The 20,176-nt window shown below is 40.6% G+C and overlaps 1 protein-coding gene across 1 annotated transcript; it reads right to left on the minus strand.

Annotated features, from left to right (window-relative positions):
- Positions 1-1,559: 1,559 nt before the first annotated feature.
- On the minus strand, positions 1,560-18,669 carry LOC126401655 (ly6/PLAUR domain-containing protein 1-like). The gene is made up of 4 exons (XM_050063011.1): positions 18,431-18,669; positions 13,428-13,562; positions 6,460-6,727; positions 1,560-3,049 (listed from the first exon to the last, which is right to left on the minus strand). The coding sequence occupies exons 1-3, from the start codon at positions 18,477-18,479 to the stop codon at positions 6,486-6,488; spliced, it is 426 nt and encodes a 141-aa protein (XP_049918968.1). The 5' UTR covers positions 18,480-18,669; the 3' UTR covers positions 1,560-3,049; positions 6,460-6,485.
- Between the last annotated feature and the right edge of the window lie 1,507 nt (positions 18,670-20,176).

Consider the following 20,176-nt stretch of genomic DNA (forward strand, 5'->3'; position numbering starts at 1 on the left):
ACGTTATTATATAAAAGACATGTTAAACCTTCACGTTGCAGCAGCACTGTGGTTAATGTGTGGTCAGGTTTAGGCACAAAAACCACTTGGTTGTGGTTAGAAAAAGATCATGTTTTGGGACACAATCCGGGAGGAAAAACAGCAATGTATCGGTAAAAAACAACAGCTTTTTGTGCCACTATCCCAGCAGGAAACCGGTGATGTCTTGGAAAAAGCAACCTCTTTTACTGTCATTATCCCAGCAGGAAAAGCAGCAATATCTCGGTAAAAAGCAATAGCTTTTGGTGGCACCAACTCCACTTGCAAAATAAGACGGGTCACTAAGAAAACATCCATATTTGGGGACCAAAAGGCTGCGGTTCCCTGAAAAAACACTCATGTTTAGAGGCTAAAAAGCCGCTGGAAAAACAGCTATGGGGCACTAAACAAAACTGACATTCAGGGGCTAAAAGCCTAGGAAAAGTTCATGTTTTGGCTTAAAATACCTAGTGATGGGGACTCAATTGCAGGAGTAAAAGCAGCAATGTTTCGGTAAAAAAAAGAAAAACAGCCATGTGGCTCCCTATGAAACACTCATCTTTGGAGGCTAAAAACTTCACATTTGGGGGCTAAAAGCAACAGAAAAAAATCAGCCACAAGCTGCTAAAAAGCACCCACATTTAGGGGCCAAAAAGCTCAGAAAAAAAACTATGTCAGGTACATAATAAGTCTTAGGGCTGCTGTGAGACTGCATATATTTAGGGCAACCAAAAAGTCTATCTTGGGTGTGTCGGCACAATGGACAACCAAGAAAGGATGGCAGAGGAGATACCCACACACAGGGATGGGCCACTAAAAAACTGACATTCGGGAGCTTGAAGCTGCAGTTCAAACAGCCACAGGTTGCTAAAAAACAATAATATTTTGGGGGCCAAGATGCAACAAAAAAAAATTACAGGTCCCTAAGAAACACTCATGTTTGATGCCTAGAAAGCTGTTGGAAACACGGCGATGGGGCACTAAAAAGAATCTAATTCTGGTGCTAAATGCCACAGGTCACTAAAAAACACCCTCATTTGGAAGCCAATAAGTCACAAAAAGTACTTTTCCTGCCAGCAGGAAAAGCAGCAATGTCTCAGGAGAATACCATAGCTTTTTGTGGCATTATTTCCGCTCAAAAAACAGAACAGGTCACTATTTGGGGACTAAAAAGATGCTGGAAACAGAGCAATGACCTGCTAAAAAACTACCGGTTTTCTGGATTATTCTACGTCAGTTCAGAAATGTTGATATGATACATATAAAAGGTGCAAATAAACCATATTTGTGGTTTGCCGACATGTAAAATGCCAACATTTTCTTCTGGTGTATAAAAATGTGATTCCCTACAGGAAAGCATAAGAATAAAGTTTCCAGTAACAACTGAATAATAATTAATGAATGTATACTTCTCAGAACATCAACAACTGCCTTTAAACAGGACTAAATGGTTATTTGCTGAAAACCTCTACACCTCCAAAACTACGGTGTAACTCATGACGTACGAGCTTTTGTGACTTGACAGTCCATTTTTCTGCAACATTTATTTACATCACATATCAGCAGAATACAGTGTTACTCTTCACAGAAGACCAGTCAAAAAACTGCCATGAACATTAATCAGATGATCCATCACTGTCTGAAATCTACGTATCTTGTCTCCAGAACAGTCAAGCGATGCTCTGAAATACATCTTATAATATAATATACAACATTCTTTCTTGGCTTTTGCTTTAGACCATTAACACTGTCATCATGTGTGGCATTAAAATACAGTTGGAGAATGTCTGCATTGTTGTTGACAACAGCACATTCACTACATATAAATATAATATACTGTACACTGCAGAAAAAAGGCAATAAAATGACAGCAGTAAAATAAAAACAAATAAATAATTTGGAGGGAAATATATATCAGTTTTGACAAAATGCCCATCTGGACATGGAAATAAGATCCATACAGTATGTAAGCCAAATTATTTCTCATTGGTATTCACACAGTATTTGGTCTACAGCATTGGCTACATGCAATATGAGCTATGATTTGATTTTTTGAGGGATATTAACTTAAAGGGAAATTAGTGTGATATCACCCTGAAGCATTTCTCTAGTGAGAATGTATTTGTGCTTTTAGCTTGATCTTATACTGCACTATGTCTATGTCATGTATAACCCATTGTACCAGGTGTCTCCAAGTATAGCTCCAAGACAATTCTAGTATTTCATTTCAAAGGAATATATGGGATATTAATGCTTAATTAATACATTTAACCACCTTCTTTTGTGACATTTTTGCTTTAAATAAAAGCGAGGATGGATAAGCAATAACATAAATAGTCTCTCCAAAAACCATTTCAGCATCCTTCATTTTTTAAGTCGCAAAATGTCAATCAATATTATTTGGCAGTGGAAAATATGCATATATATGATAATTAATATGATGCAAGATACCGTCAGAACCCTTCAAATTCATATTTGCCTGAATCAAAGTGCCTTCTTCATTGTCACATATGAAGACTATATATTGGGTTCATGATGTCAGTTCTGTTATAATCAATTCAAAATGTGAAAATCTGTATATTCTGAGCGACAACAGCAACAGCATCAACAATGAAAGAAACAAACAGTGCTGTTTGAAACCAAAAATCAACAAAAGCTCACAAAATAAAAGCTCAAAGATATCATTTTCTGACAATAACTTCTACCAGCACCTCTTACAGCATGTAATAACCAGAAAATAACTTTCCTCACAAAACACTCCACACTTCACAAAAAGCAAAGAAACTGAGAGATGCCTCGATTGCAGACTGGATGGTCCTCCACCGGCAACAAGAAGCGATAAATGATTCAGAAAGCTTGATATACTTCCACTTCTCCACTTTTCCAGTGTCATTCTCAGTGGTTACAGTTTTATATTGATCAGATTAACAGTTTGACTCGACGCTGAGAGGATACAAAGCCAGTGTGGTGTCCAAATCTGCTCCTTCAGTGTATCACCACAGTGATTGCAGGTACAGGCTCCAAGGTGAACCTGTGACAAAAAGTATGCATAAAAATGTGCATGAATTATCATTGCATGCTGTAGATTTCCCTTAAAGTAATAGTTTGACAGCAGCCAGTTAGCTTAGCTTATTAGCATAAAGCTAGAAGCTACCAGTCTGGCTCTGTCTGAGGATAAAAATCCACCTCCTGGCTCATTAATGAACATATTTTACCTAATTTAGTTATCTATATAAAAAGTTCACCACTTATAGGGGTTACAAATATATTTTTGGCGAGGACCATTCACTTCCTGGAGGTCTGACACTAAACTGCCTGTAAACATGCAATATTGTTGCATTTAGTATTATTTTTTCATTTGTATAATGATATAACATGTTAAGTTGGGATTCTGCTGCCTTCAGATGAAGTTAGGCTAGCTGTTTCCAGTCTTTGTGCTAAGCTAAGCTAAGTAGTTACAGACCATAGCCTTACATACAACAGAAATACATAATAGTGATGCTGATTTTTCTCATCTAACTCTCCACCAGAAAGCAATTTAAGAGACAGCTCACCCCCAAATCAAAAAAGAATTTTCCCTCTTACCTGTAGTGCTATTAATCAGTCTAGATTGTTTTGGTGTGAGCTGCCGAGTGCTGGATCTATTGGTCGTAGAGATGCCTGCCCTCTATCCAATATTATGGAACTAGATGGCACTCAGCTTGCAATGTGAATTCATCCCCTCCTGAAATATTTTGCAGCTTGAGCAGCCCCTGGCATTTCTAAAGAGACACCAGGGGCAGCCTTTTGCGTTGCATCTTGATGCAGAGGGGGCCGGCAGTTATGTTTATGCAACAAAACTACTTGTTTATGATTAGGAAAAGATAAAGAATCACCTGGCTTGGACTTCCACAAACGCTGTAAATTTAATCAGTTTTGTCTTGTGTCTATGTTGTCTCGTGATTTCCTGTTATATTTTGGAAGCTAACTCTCCTCTCGTTTCAGGCAACTTGCTCCTTCCCCTGTGTGTTTTCCCACTGGTCTGATTGTCTGCCTCGACAGACTGAGTGCCTCAACCAGGAACTGGAGACGTGTCTCCGTTGCCTGGTATCACAGAACCCATCATCCTGGAGCAAGCACCTTTCTTGGGTGGAATATGCCCACAACTCCCTTCCCACAGCGGCCACTGGGCTGACTCCCTTCCAGTGCGTCTTTGGCTACCAGCCTCCCTTGTTTCCAGAGACACAGAAAGAGGTCATCGTCCCATCCGCCCATGCCATGGTCCGGTGTTGCCACCACATCTGGGCAGCTGCTCGCAAGGTCCTCCTCCGTAGTGCGGACCGCATGAAGAAGGCTGCAGATCGGAGGCGCCGGCCAGCTCCAGCATACCAGCCAGGCCAGAAAGTCTGGCACTCTACACAGGACTTGCCACTCCATGTCGTCTCCCAGAAGTTGGCTCCCAGGTTTGTGGGTCCATTCCCCGTGTCCAAAGTAATTAATGCTGTCTCTGTCCGTCTGCGCCTTCCCAGGTCCCTGAGGGCACATTTCATGTAGGAAAGCTCAAACCTGTTAAGGAGAGCCCCATGGTTCCCGCAGCCGCACCCCCTCCACCCCCTCGAATGGTTGATGGTGGCCTGGTCTTCTCAGTTAAGAGACTCTTAGCAGTACGCAACCGTGGAAGAGGACGCCAGTATCTTGTGGATTGGAAGGGCTATGGTCCGGAGGAACGCTCTTGGGTCCGTTGGAGCTTTATTATGGACCCAGCCCTCATCAGGGACTTCCACGATCGCCACTCAGGTTCCTGGTCCGTCAGCAGCCATCCCTGGGGAGGGGGGGGGGGGTACTGTCATGTCCAAGAAACGTTGTTAAGTTAATTTTTTTTTTTTTAAAGATATTTTATGGGGCATTTTTTTGCCTTTAATGGACAGTGTGAAAGGGGGAGAGAGAGAGGGGATGACATGCAGCAAAGGGCCACAGGCTGGGCTCGAACCCGGGCTGCTGCGGCAACAGCCTTGTACATGGGGCGCCTGCTCTACCACTAAGCCACCGACGCCCCACGTTGTTAAGTTAATTTAATCAGTTTTTGTCTCATGTCTGTTGTCTCATGATGCTAACTCTCCTCTCGTTTCAGGCAACTTGCTCCTTCCCCTGTGTGTTTTCCCGCTGGTCTGATTGTCTGCCTCGCCCCTGATTGTTTCCACCTGTGCCCTTACCTTGTGTGTATATATTGTCTGCGTCTCCCTTTGTCCTGTGCCAGTTCGTCTTGTCCTTTGTGTCAGAGAACCAGCGTCGTGTCCATGCCATTTGCCATTGCCATTGTTAGGTCTTGTTGTTTTGATACTTTGTTCAAGTTTGATTTCTGTTTGCTTTTTCCTAGTAGTAGTACAGCCTCAGTAGAGTGATTTTCTGTTTGTTTTCTCTTAGTCTAGCTTTAGTCAGTGAGTTTTAGTTTCTTAAGATATAGCGTTTATTTTCTAGATCATTTTTGTTCTTAGATTAAGTGTAGGTTTTTCCTCTGTCAAGAGTGATTTTCATTTTGTGTTTTTATTTAATAAAACTTTGATTTTGAACTCTGAGTCCCGAGTTGTGCATTTGGGTTCAGGTCCTTTGTTCAGTCGTGACACTTTTTAAATCTCCCAAGGGTGGGTCGCATGCACATCACATTCCCACCCCACAGTCCCTTTCACACAGAGGTTGATTCAGTGCTGTTACTACCTCCTCTGCCAGCTTAAAGGCAACTACCCATTCCGCAAATGTACCTTTATAAGGAATGGGGAGGTGGAATAATGGTGTGACATTCGTGCCTTGAACAGGCTTTGTAAAGAAAGCTAATGTTTACATCTCATACCTCATACTGTCACGAGCACAAGCCTTTGTAGTTGGGTAGACAGAAAATATTTCCTATATGAAACTGATCACAACAAGGTCTGTGGATTATCTTTGGTAACCAGGTCATGATTTCTAGAAATAGACTTTGCTGTTGAGTTTTTCAAATGTATTTTTTTTGGCACTTTGAGCACCACAAGCCACGACCGAGTGCCATCTAGTTCCATTACATTGAAGAGAAGGCAGAAATCTCTATGGCCGATATCAGCCACTTGGAACTGTCCCTTAAGTGTGTTTCCCAATGTGTCAAACTTTTCTTTAACTGTGGTCTGAACTGATGTTTATTCACAGCTATTTATTTCTGTATAGGTCACAACGGAACAGCAAAAAAGTGCAAACAAGTTAATCCTGTTTAGCTGAAGTTGCAAGGACAACCTGATTAGATCTGACTCTCTCCCTCCTGCTGCCAAACTCTATAACCTTGCAGGACCACATGCCAAGATTCTGCCTTGTGTTTACAAGTCTTAATTTAATTCTAACTGGGAAGTGTGAACCTAAATGAAAAAGAACACAGTAGCAACAAGGTGAGGTGTCTTTTCTTTTCTGTGGGTCTGGAGTTAGGAAAACAAACTGTACAGTGGAGACGAGATGGGATCCTCAGTCTACGTCACAGGGAGGAGCGTCAGCAGCAGCAGAAAGGAGTTTAGGAAGAGGAGAAGCAGCTGGTTGCCGGACGTCGCCGCCGCAGAAGGGACGGGACGCTTCCTCCTGGGCCCGTTGCAGAGCGGGGTGTTGCAGCAGGAGATGCAGACTGAGTTCAGCCTGCCAGTGCAGAACTGTTGGTAGCCGGAGGAGGCGATGAGGCAAGCCCCGGAGGAGGCACAGGACTTCCGATAATGTATTCCTGCAAAAACACAATCAAACAGAGACATTTTGAGTGTCCAGACTGAGAAAGTACAGTTATGGGCCAGTCATTCATGTTGCAAAATATAACAACAGACAGAAAGGAACAGTGATTCATTTCCCCCTGCTGTAATTAGATTGCTTAGATTGAAGATATAATGTATAAGAGTCTTGCAATACTGCAACATTTTATTGCACTACAGGGCTATGGAGCTATTGACTTCCTGTCTGCTCTTATTAACTGATGTTTGTCAGCGTGGTATATGTTACAACAATTTGTATGCTTGTATGAAGAAGAAAAACTCATATTCTGTAGTGCTGTAACTTTTTTATTGCACTCCAGAGCCACCGGCTCCCTTATCAAGTGACGTTTCTCCATCTGGTATATATTGGTGTTATTTGTTATGTGATTCTATGGCATGTTATAGCCTGCATTTTATCATTTGGCGTTCTTATTGTGCTGTTTATCTTGTATTTTCTGCAAATTAAATTTCACTGTACAGGACAAGAAACATATTTGATTAAATCAAATTCAGATACATTTAATCTCTAGGCAGAGTGTTCCATTATCTGGGAATGCTTTTTTATTGATGAAGGAGGAGAAAGATGTACAACTGAGCATGCATCCTCTATGCCACTCTTTGTGTCTGGCATACAAATGTTTCTACAAAAAGCTTAAGCACTCAGCTGCTGTATTTGACAAGGCAAAGCATTAAATTAACATCTGAAGTGTTGCAAGTTCAATGACTAAGGGCATCATACAAAGCTACTGTTGCAGCAACTGAACCTGCAAACTTCAATTACAACAACTATGAAGTCTGGTATCTTCCACAACACATAAAGTAGTCACCCTGCCTACTTGACTTTAAGCCGTATTCTTCCTTCAGAATGCTTTAATTGCTTTAATGTACATTTACTTGGCCTTGCTGGAAGTTTTAGATGCTTTAAAAAACATCTAATCTGTGGCCAGTTATAATGAAACAACCTCTGACTGCAATAACCAGACTTCTATTTTCTACGCTGAAACAAGTGATTTTGCTAATTAAGCTAACGTTAGTTCCATGAATATGTTAAAAAAAGCTTCATATGTTCTTATTTCCACAAAATGTGTTGCTTTACAAGACAATGAGACCTAAACATTGTGTTTGGCAAATAAAATGCTAAGTGGGGTTGCTGGACTTTTTCCCATACATTTCCACTGGAAAACAAAGTGTCCCATTGGACCAAAAGCCAATATCTCCGACAGCTGGTTGCGGGCATTTTTGCCAATCCTTTGCAGCGGTTTCTCAGCAGCATTTGCTCTGAAGTCCTGTTTCTCTAACACATTCTCACTCCAACCTTATCACATATCGACGCTTGGTCATGGACTTTCCACGTTCAGATATGACGTGCAGGTTACCCTGGGTGCGTTGATTGTTGACATTCTGGGACAAACAGACTACACCAGTACAACCATACGCTTCCCATACCAGTACAACCATATACAATCTGTAAAATNATGGACTTTCCACGTTCAGATATGACGTGCAGGTTACCCTGGGTGCGTTGATTGTTGACATTCTGGGACACCGTGTCAAGTTCTGCCTGTTATATGCATTGTATATTTTCACAATACACTTCAGTTTTCACAGGAAATTACAGTTTGCATACAGCTTCTTTCAAAATAAACAGACTACACCAGTACAACCATACGCTTCCCATACCAGTACAACCATATNTCGCAGCGGTGCCTGGACAGCGTGACGTGTGTGGTTGTGCTGCTGCCGTGGTCCTGCCAGATGCCCCCTGCTGCTGCTGCTATCACTAGTCATAATTCTACTGGTATTATACACATATGATTATTGTCACACATGTATACTATCAGATATTAATATATTATTATTACTTTCATTAATGTTGTTGTAAGCTACTGTCATTACCGTCTGTCCTGCATATCTCTCTCTCTGTCTCTCTCTCTCTCTCTCTGTCTCATTGTGTCATGCGGATTACTGTTAATTTATTATGCTGATCTGTTCTGTACGACATTTATTGCTCGTCTGTCCGTCCTGGAAGAGGGATCCCTCCTCAGTTGCTCTTCCTGAGGTTTCTACCGTTTTTTTTCCCCATTAAAGGGTTTTTTTGGGGAGTTTTTCCTTATCCGCTGCGAGGGTCATAAGGACAGAGGGATGTTGTATGCTGTAAAGCCCTGTGAGGCAAATTGTGATTTGTGATATTGGGCTTTATAAATAAAATTGATTGATTGATACACTTTGAATTGACTTTTTTTTTTTTTTTCCTTCAACAACAAACACGTGGTTACATTTTGCCAGACACACACAGGTGGTTGGGTTAGGGGAACTAAAGAATAGGGTTTGGCTTTGCAATCTTACAGGAGGTGAACACGGGCCTCCCGGGTGAAAGTCCGTGGTTTTTGGACCCATCCACTAGTGATGGTGAGATGAAGCCTAATTAGGCATTGAAGCTTTCCAGCAAATTGGTTCAGAAAAGGGTTCATTTCACGAGGCTTCACGTGCACACGAAACCACCTGCTGGCCAAAGTGTGTAAGACAGGCAGCTGTGATCTTAACCATGTAATCTGTGATACACGGTATTTTGTATCAGTAATGGGTGTTGGGAATGACTATTAATAATAATAATGATGATGACGATGATGATGATAATAATAATAACAATAATAATGATATATAATAATAATAATAATAATAATAATAATAATAATAATGATAATATAATAATAATAATAATAATAATAATAATAATAATGATAATAATATAATAAAATATATGACCATATAACTTTATTTTTATCAATATAGTGTATTTTCTAGTGAGTATATCAGGACTATACTGTATCAAATACATGTACAATAAACTGTTATTGTTTTGTGAATGCATCCTATGTGTATAAACCAATAATTTGGCCAAAAATTGTATTGTGGTGTAGTGTCATATAATATAATAATGGCAAAAGGGGTAATATTCGTGTTCTGTGTCACTTCTGTGCAAACCTCACACCAAGATCTGAACCACTTCCTGAACCAGTCACATGGTACAGCCGGGCAGCGAGGCTTCGGACGTCATCAATGACGTCACTCGTCTGAAACGCTACAAGCCTCGATACGCGCATTGCGGAAACTCTTCCTGGATTACTCGACACACGCTTCGAAGCATCGGGACACCACGTAACATCACTACCATCCACCATCCTTCCTGCCAACCCTACTTGGACTTCCGCTTGGTGTCCCACCACATTTCCTCTTGATGCCGCTATCATACCGACGTGAAAGGATGGCTTTTTTTTGTCAGTGTCTGATGCTGAAAGTCACTGACCAAGTGCCATATTTCAACGACTTCAGAGTGAGACTGGGTTGGTTTCTCCAAAAATACACACTACCTGCAGTTGGACAAACCAATTGCCTGAAGAAAAAAAAAGCAAGCTCTGTACGTTTCTCTAAGCCCTGGATATGTTATATTTGTTAGCAACACTGTGGTGAATGTGTGGTTCGGTTAGGCTCAAAAAACATTTGCTTATGGTTATGAAAAGATAATGTTTTGGACCAATACACCCACGTTTGGTGGCACAAAAGTCACTGGAAGAGCAGGGACAGGTCGGTGAAAAACACTCGGGTTCCAAGGCTTGTACGTCTAAGCGCCACTGAGAAATGCCAGAAAAGGTCAGTAAAAACACTTTGGAGAAACTGGACTTTGGAGCAATAGGTTTGTTTTTGGCTTAATGGGCTTTCAGTCCAATGTCGAACTAATGGGGGTTTTGGGCTGTTGGATGGACATAGCACCAACTTGATTACAACTGTAGTTAGTAAGCTTATTAGCCAAACATGCTAATAACTAAAGCTTATGTCAGATAGTCGTGGCTACGTAGATGGTAACACTAGAACTGCAAAAGTCCTGCGAGCCGCTTCAAAATATTCTTGTCTTGCTGTTTTATGGTGTGACAGCACCGTGGTGAAGGTCCGTATATATTTAGGCACCAGTGTTGGGTAAGGGTTACTTTAAAAGTAATCAAAGTACATTACTGCGTTACTTTTTTAAAAAGTAACCAGTTACTTTACTGCGTTACTCCCTGAGTAAAGTAACTCAATTACTTCAAAGTACTTCCGACGTTACTCCCTGAGAAAAGTAACTCAAGCACTTTTAAAGTACTTCTGAGTATTCTACATTTCCTATTGGGCAATGGACCACAGGGCACTAAGCCTACATTTTTTTGTCTCCAAAATTAAAGTTATGGACCACTTGCCCTTCACTGAGATCCAATTCTCCCATCACAGCCGTCACTTTGACCAGTAGAAACACAGAACGATCTGCTGCTGAAGACAACTATATGACAACAACACCCCAGCATTTTTAATATTTCCTCTAGGGATGTTACCACACAGAGTAAAAGGGGGAAATGATGGTGTGAAACAGCAGAGGCACTTTGTCAACCCGCTGAGTTAACGTTACTGTCATTAGCATCAAGCTAGCAAGCAATGGTACATCCTCACAGTCGGACATAAAGTAATAACATTAACAAATAGCGGCAGGGCTTTTACTCACCACAGCTGCAGAGGCTCCCAGCTTCATTTGAAACAAACTACATTATAGATGGTCCGTTATTTATTAATCCCTCTGTGTGTTTATATATTTACTTTTTACCCGCTCCGTTGTCTTTTTAAAGTTAACAAATCGCACCGTCATTTCAAACTCAACACTTGTTTCAAATTAAAAGCCCCTTATAACCTCGGCTAGAGAATCCCTCCATTTTCTAAATAGGCTTTTATTCTGAAACATTTGTCAGAACTTCCTGTGGAAGATACAGTAGCTTGATAGTTTACTTATGGCGCTTCAAATGTAGCTCCTGCCATCTGACGCTTTTAGGTGACTACAACAACATGTCAGCTGGCACATGAACACACACAGTGACTCAAATAATAGTGAAAGGAATAAAAATAGGACAAGAATAACCCGATGACATCACACACGCCGTGAAAGACGACCGGGGATAATTGGTGAGTACCAGCGTGTAGCATGTACCAGGCATAATGCAAGTCTTGAGTCTGAAATATGTCTGTCAGCGAGTCCTACTCCACCTATTTAGACTCCACCGTAGACAACGGCAGCATTTCTCCGACCATGTAGCGAGCCACAAGCTCCGTGGCTTCTTTCAGACTGATAGGTTTAACGTTATCTCCGTTATTAGGACCAAACGACAGCCGTTGCTGTTTCGGAGCTGAAGGACCAGAAGTAACTGATGTCTTGTTTGAAAATGTACTTAAGTATTTGATTACTCAAACAGCAAACTAACGCGTTAGGTTACTCGTTACTGCAAAAACTAATCAAAGTACTCTAACATACCCAACTCTGTTAGGCACAAAAACTACTTGGTTACAGTTTGGGAAAGATAATGGTTTGGATTAAAATGATCACTTGAAACATGAAATCTCGTTCTGGGGTTACCATTTAGACACAACCAGAGAAAGACATAGTTCCATAAATTCACTTGCTTTTGTGTTTCTGGTTTAGAAGAGGCTAAAAAAAGGACACCCTCCAAATTCCCAAAACGATTCAGTTCACACCCTACAGGCTGAACCATTTTATTTTCTGTAACGCAGAGCAAAACTAATCTAATGTCATGTCAGAGGCAGCTGAAGGAAAGTCTCTCCTCTTTGACGAATGAGCCGAATAAAGTGGCCCAGTGAGATGGTGTTTGCCAGGGTTTGGAGTGACACAACATCACCGAGATGCCTCATATAAAAGTGAGAATGGAAATAAAAAACAATGAAGGGCCTTACATGTGGTTGTGTTGGTTTATAATGCGTCACAGAGACAAAAAAAAAAGATGTGTCACACTGCTTTGTCTGCTGTGTGCATTCTGTAACACAGCGAGTTTATCCACAGATCAGTCAATGCTTCTGTCTCCATCTTTGGGGCTGAGCAAAGGAACAAAATAACAGATAACAATGTCTATTACACTGAAAACCACAGCAGATTTGTTTTGACCCGCTCAGCCTCTTCTGCTGGGTCAGTAAGTCACACACATGGGGATTTAAAGTTGTTTAGAGGGAGGAAAAAGGGATAGTCGGGTATCCTTGATGAGGAGTATTTTCTGTCATTTCTAAATGCCAACAGGTGCAGACATCACAGCTGATTTAATTTGCTGTTTGTGTAGGCTGCACTTGCATGGCTTGAAATAAATGTCACGGTACAACGAAAAAAATCTTTCTTATAAGTGATATTTTTCCGACCTGCTGATTTCCAGACAACCTTGTTTATGATTGCGTCTCATCTCATACGGGCTGAGACATCAGAATTTATCTTAATTGCCTGCTCTATTGTACATCAACAAAATTGCAAGTGCTTAGCAGCTAATAATGTTTCCTACACCCTCATCTGAATGGCAAAGAAATAAAACTTCAGAGGTCACACAGCTTCTGAGTGCTGTGCGCAGCTCCGTCTCCGGTTTCCAGACGGTCACCTTTCTTCTGCAGATAAATAGGAACTTTTACTTTCTACTTGGATACATTTGGCTGACCCAGCCTGCGCTTTTACATCCTCACCCATCAATCTTAACCGACTCTGCCTGGATCACATAAAGGGAAATGAAGAGAGCCTTCCACCCCCAAGAATTCATTATGCTTCCAAATTATTTTATAATAGAAAATATCCAGCTCTGAGCACACAGATTTACAGCAACTGTCCCTTACCATCAGGTTTGACCAGCACCTCTTTCTGGCACATGTCCTGGACGTTGACGGTGCAGTTGACAATGTACTCCGGCGTGGAGCAGTCATTGTGCTTCATCTCCTCACACTGGTAGCACTGGATCTGAAGGGCATCTCCTGCAGCATGCAGCACGAACAAGAGTGCAAAAGTATTCAAGCATTAGTGCTAGAGTTCTCAAGCAAAGGCACAGTAACATTTTGGTTAAAGGAATAGTTTAAACTATACTCTTATTTGCTTTCTTGTCCAGACTTAAACAAGCGTAGCTTAGCACCAGAGCCAGACCTACCCATTAGCAGTTGCCTAGGGCCCCCTTGACTCTGGGGGCCCCCTAGAAAAGACCTTTTTTTTTCTATAAGAAACAAGACACAATAATGAAATAAAAATTGAAGTTCCTAAATAAAACTCCTAAAACATTTCTTGCCATTTTTGCCAATAAATAGTGACAAAACGATATGTTTAGAGACAGGTGAAATGGACCATTTAGGCAGGCAAAATACCGTAAAACTTGAATTAATAGCCCGGGCTGTAATTTGCTGAAATAATTGAAATCAACAGGCCTATATTTGGGACAGGCCTTTAATTCCTTTCACACAAAACTGTTGCTCAGCAAAGATGAGGAAACATGATCGAACTGTTTATTTAAACCACTATGAATATTACTTGTTAAAAAGTTAGGCTTCGGATAATATATCAGTCATGAAACATTCATTTACTGCCCCCCCCCCCAAAAAAAAACAGGATTCTGTGGTCAGAAAACAAATAACATTTTGCAGTTGTATTAGATGACAAGTTAAACAAAATTAATGAACAACAAAAGAATCAAAGTCAACACAATGAGGTCAGCTTAAGAGGGTTTGGGGGTACTCTGCAAATACTGTGTTTACTTAATCCTATTTAAAGATAAATGTTGCTGCCAATAGGTCCCACTTTAGCATTTATATGTTTTTTTTGCATAATGTGTGCATAAACTAATACTACCAACAACACCAGACACTTCGTTTTGTTATCCATAGCCAAGTCGGTTGTTCCATTGTCCGCCATTCCTGCCTTTGAGGATAGTAACTGCAAAGAAACTTCGGACTTTCACCTGGGAGGCTGCTGTTTGTTTCTCGTGTGAGACCAAAAGTCAAGTTGACTTATTTTTTAATAGGAATGCTAGTATGTGTAGCATGCTACGGTAGTGAGGTATGTCATGTGACATTACATGACGCTAGTAACAACTGTATTTCTTTAAGCAAAGCCATGATGATTTTTCTGAACCTAACCACGTTTTGTTTTTTTTTAGCTTAAACTTAAAGAAATAAACCTAAAATATAAGTATTTTATGCACACTATAATTTTACTTTGAAAGAGATGCATGTAACAAGCCGAAACTGTAAATTTCCTACACTGTAATATTTGACTGTACACTTACAGTAAATTACTGTCGTTTCTACAGTAAATTGTTGTGAAATGACAGCTGTATACTGTGATCTCACAGTCGTTATAGGCCTGCATATTATTATGATTTAGCAGTATGCTCCTGTAAAATTACTACATTTAACTGTAATCTCACAGTTAAAGCCTATAACATTACTTTATAACAGTATGTTTCTGTAAATTACTGAATTTATGGACATTTGATTACTGTGATTTAGCAAATGCTTCCACGGAATTACTGTATTTCACTGTAATCTCACATTTAAACTGTATTTACCCGCATGAATTTCACAATAAAATTCTGAAATTGGTTAAATATCACAGTCAAAGTGATAAAAATCTAACTTATTGTGAAATATTACAGTTACAGTTACAGTCCTGGCAATAATTTGCAGTGTATAAAAACGGAAGTATATTTTGAAAAGACACAATGTATGTTACAAGTGTCAATTGACATCTCTGAGCGTCCAAAACCGATGCAGGAGGCTACCTAGGTCATCATATTTTGACGTGCAGGTTTACTGACATAGCAACTGTAGTTGACGAGTTGAGACGTAAACACATTGCCCCTTCCTGTTTTGACTGTGCAGTGGTTGACTCACTTCCGTTGTGCTGTAAATTGAGCCTTCATTTTCCTAGGAGATCGTACCTAGTGGCAGACACAATTACAGTGTTTAAACGAGACTAATCGGCAGAAAAAATGTTGGCATTATACATTTCTGCAAACCTCTTATGCTACATGAGTATGTTATTATGTAGCACATACATTGAAACTTTACGTTTCTTTACATTTCAACAGCGTGTGGTTAGGTTTATGCACAAAAAACACTTGGTCATGGTTAGGAAAAGACTGTGGGTTTGAGATCATGTTTGAGTTTGGTGACACAACTCCAGCAGGAAATGCAGCAATGTCTTGGTAACAAACAATTGCTTTTTCTGGCGCTATCTGCGGTGGAATAATAGCGAAAAATCCCATAAAAAAACAACCAGTTTTGTTGTTTGTTGGTCTCAAGCAGTGGTCTGAAGCCTGGCAGGTGTTTTGCCGTGGTGTCACGCCAGCCAACATCCCCTCCGCTTTCCAATTACAAAGTCAGCTCACATATTGCGTCACTTATAATACATATGAAACATGTAATAGTAATGTATCTGTGGTTTGCAGAAAGGAACCACACTAACATTTTCCTTCTGGCAACTGGGCTGCTAAACGCTGATGGCGTTAATATTTTAAAGCCATCATATTGTACAATCAACATTAATGTAATGGTAAGTTAAAGCAAAAAAAATGTGTCTATTTCCTCACTGAGAAGCATGTTTAAACATATTTTATTTGCAGTGGAGAACGTGGGGGTTGAACTGAATATACATCATCATCCATTACTCCAGCTTCTATCTACATATTTGCTCACTTCTGCACTAATTTCCTGTTTCCTATTTTATTTTTGTGCTTCCTTGCGAGCAGAATGTGTCATTGACACCCATCCACAATATCCTCATCCCACACCGTTAGTGAATCCAACCTGTGCTTTATTTTTTTACTTCTTTGGAGTCAAGCAGCGGAGTCTTTTTTTGGATTTTGCTTTGTGCGAGCCCCTTTGACTGTGTCACAACTCCAAACAAGACTAATGGCCCCCAGTGAGAGTGCAATGTCATCTTCTCTATCTTCCGCACAGTGCTGTGACATTACGCTTGCTCTCAGAAGGGCAGCGCCGAGGTGCTGTGACTTTACAAAGCACATAAGCAATCCTTCGCCTATTCGAATCCTCTGTGTTTTTATCGGCTGTCTCATGAGTGTCAACAGCAAGGTTATACATTCGCACATTGAAGTGAGAAAAGGCTGTAAAGGAAGAAGAAAAAACACATCAGGAGAGCACAGAGTGGTCCTTTTAAATTCCCTTTTTAAACCCCTGGATTTTTATAGGTGATAAAGCTCCATTTACAATACAAACCAGCAGTAAGAGAGACTTGATGCACTCTGCCGGAGTAGAGATTGCCATCCCCGGAGGTAGTAAAAGTGTGAGTGTCTGACTGTCTTCTCGTAAAGATAATGTACAGCTGTTTCTTGCAGCTTTTGCAAATTTCATCTGATGCTTTTAAAGCTGCCTGGATGGGCTTTTCTTATAGCTGAAAACTTCATCATCCATCTTCATCCTGGAGAAAAGTCATGCAGAAATCAAACCACTGGACCTAAACTGGGGAAAGTGTGACCCGTCTGTAGTGTTAAGATCATTTTTTTCAGAACCCCTCTGCAAAATGCACAGCATATTTTCACTGGCAGCTCATTGCATCAGAGGTAATGTTGAAGTCTATCCATTTCATTTTTTCACAGAGAATAAAAAGTACTTTTGGCATGTAATTACATCCGTCACTGATAATTGGCACACTGGGTTGTTCTTTATACCTGCCAGGTTCAATTAGCATTTCTTAAAGATACCTGAGGCACTCAATCAAAAACTTTGATGCCTGCCCTTTCTTTCCTAAATATCCCACACAGGCTATCCGTCCCTCGCTGACATATTAGCGATGTAATTATTAAAACGGCAGCAAACATTAATCTCAGCTCCGACAGCGCCATCAAACGCATCAGATAAAGGTCCACATATAACATCACAGCCTCAGCTTAATTACTCTAAACCAAGCAAATGCCTGAAAGCTCCATCCATCACCTGGAAGCAAACTGTGAAACCTATTTTTTGGGGGGAATATCTAGGGCATGGATTTAGCACCCAAACACAGCTTATCAGTTTCAGGAAAATTGCTCTAAATTTGTTTTCTCCAAAAACAGAAAACAGAGGATATAGAAGATTTGCACTTTTATTTAGAGGGTGCAAAACCAATATCCTCTAATCTAAATCTCATAATTACTTTAGGCTCAAGAAAACAACAACATAATATAACAAAAATCAGACACCAGTGGAGGAACAGCTCTGGAAACTGCACTCCAAAAAGAGCAAAATGGCACAAAAAGGCAGCATCCTCACATTATTTCCCAATACTTGCTTTGTCAAGAAGAAAAACCCTTATTCACAGCACTCAGCTCTCCACCAGAGGAACAGAAACAAGCAGCTCATGGGTGACGGATGATCACAGGTTCAAATCTGCCTCTAGCTTTTCCCTCTGTGTCAAAAAAGCGCAGAGGAGTCCAGCAAAGCGCTGCTCCCTGAGCGCGTAAAACCAGCGCCAAAAAACGCAACATGATTGTTGATCACAGCCCTTATCCATCCATGTTCTGTAAGTTTTCCCAAAAGTATAAAACCAGCCAGTAAATGCAGATGTGGAAGTCCGATTTTACGCACAGATTTTACGCATGTTGATGAAATTACCAAAAGGCAATTCTGTTTTCTAAATTGAATAGCATCACAATTAAGTCATTTTGGAAGAGCATATCGCTGGATTAAATGGTTTAAAATATATGATACTGGTATTTACCCTTTATTGTAAAGTATATATTAGCATGTCACAATGTAAGCACTTGTTTTTGATGCATACAAGCTGAACTCATCCGTTCCACACTGTCCCCTCACACACTGACAGAAACGTCCCCGCAGTCTCTCCAACTCGTACCTACCTGCGTCGAGAAGGACTCCAAATAAAGTCGCAAAAACGAGAAGACGCATTCTCTCCCAAATGACGGTCGGAGGGGAAACATCAGACCGAAACGAACTTGTTCAGACGGAGGCATGGAGGACCAAGTGCTGCTGAGGAAGAAGCCCAGATACGCTCATCCTCTCGACTCGGCTCGGCTGAAAAAAGGCAGAGGCAGAAAAAAAAGAAGCTCCGCAAAGTGTGAAGCGTCTCCTCTCCAGCGCAACTGGAGACAAACCCGGAGCGCAGAAATCATAAAGCGCACCACGTGACGGGGGTTCGCGGTTGGTATTTTCATATCTCGGGCAGTTTGTCTTCATGTGTTGATGACAGAGAGATGGCGGTGATAGGACTTAAATGGGCAGTGAGTTTAGATATTTGGCATTTTGTAGTTTTATGACATTTAGATGATATTTCTGCGATGCAGCTGCTGGAGAAGTTGAATGATTTTATATAAATATTAACAGGAGACCTCTATTCTAATACCATATATATGCAAAAGAACAACCTTAAAAATGATCCATAATTCCACAATGGTTTACCAGAGGTGTAGATTTCAGTGGGGACGCAGGGGACACGTCCCCCTCAATAGAACATGTGCATTTGCAGAGGACATTTAGTTTAACAAAATTAAAAACATTTACATCATAAATTGGCGCAGAAAAGGCACAGATTGGTGCATAAAAATTCACTGGAATGCAGGAAATTAAAAATTTTGTGGTAGAAGGGGACCCTCAAATCGCCATTTCGTGTGTGTCCCTCACAATGTTGACACTAAACCTACACCCTAACCCAAAATAAATAAATAAAATATTAATATGAATATTATCAATCAGCAGCCTCAGCTCAAAAGAATCAGGAAATGTGAATAAAATTGCTCCTATGGTTTTATTAGTCTGGCCCATCTGAGATCAAATAGGGCTGTAAGTGGCCCATGAACTAAAATGAGTTTGACACCCCTGCATTTAAGTGTTTTAAGCAGTTAACACGTTTTTTTAAGAAGTTGGTCAAAATCCAAAACATTTTTGACATTTTTGAGTAGGATGGAATTAAATAAATAAGTCTGAATATCTTAAATCAATTGATGTGAACACTAGACTTCACCACAACTTTAAGATAAATATTAAGTTGGTTCAACTCAATTAAGCTTTTCAAGGTCAAAGCAAATCATGTTGGTTGTACTGAACTGATTGGGTTTGTCGGACTGTAAAAGACTCATAGCATTTAAGGCCTTTGCACACTGAGTCTGTTTTTTTCGTCTGAAATTTTTGCACATCTAAAAATAAATACCTCATGTTGTGTCAATCATGTTTGGAACAGAAGCCTTTAGAGACGTTTGGCCAAGAATCGGTGAAGACAATGTGGCGGTGGGACACAGACACAACGAAACAGAGGAACAGGGTGCATAGAATCATTCCATGAATCAGACAGCTCACTTTCAACAGGTCAGATAGTTATATTCAGGTGGATGATGATGAAGAGGAGGAGGATGTGGACTGCACACAGAATGTGGAGACAAGAGAAGGAGAACAGCGCCGCCCTGTCATGCAGTTGCAGCACCACATGCAAGACAGGGAGGGTGTGGTGACAGCCAGATAGGTAGATAGGCAAACGAGGAATTATTTCTTTTCATTTTGTCAGGTATTGCAAATTTCGCAATGCCCAAGACATAAACCGCATTGGAATCAGTGTGTAAAGTTTCTGTGCGTAATGATTTGTTTGTTGGATG

This window comes from Epinephelus moara, chromosome 15, assembly GCF_006386435.1.
Source record: "Epinephelus moara isolate mb chromosome 15, YSFRI_EMoa_1.0, whole genome shotgun sequence".
Taxonomy (NCBI): Eukaryota; Metazoa; Chordata; class Actinopteri; order Perciformes; family Serranidae; genus Epinephelus; species Epinephelus moara.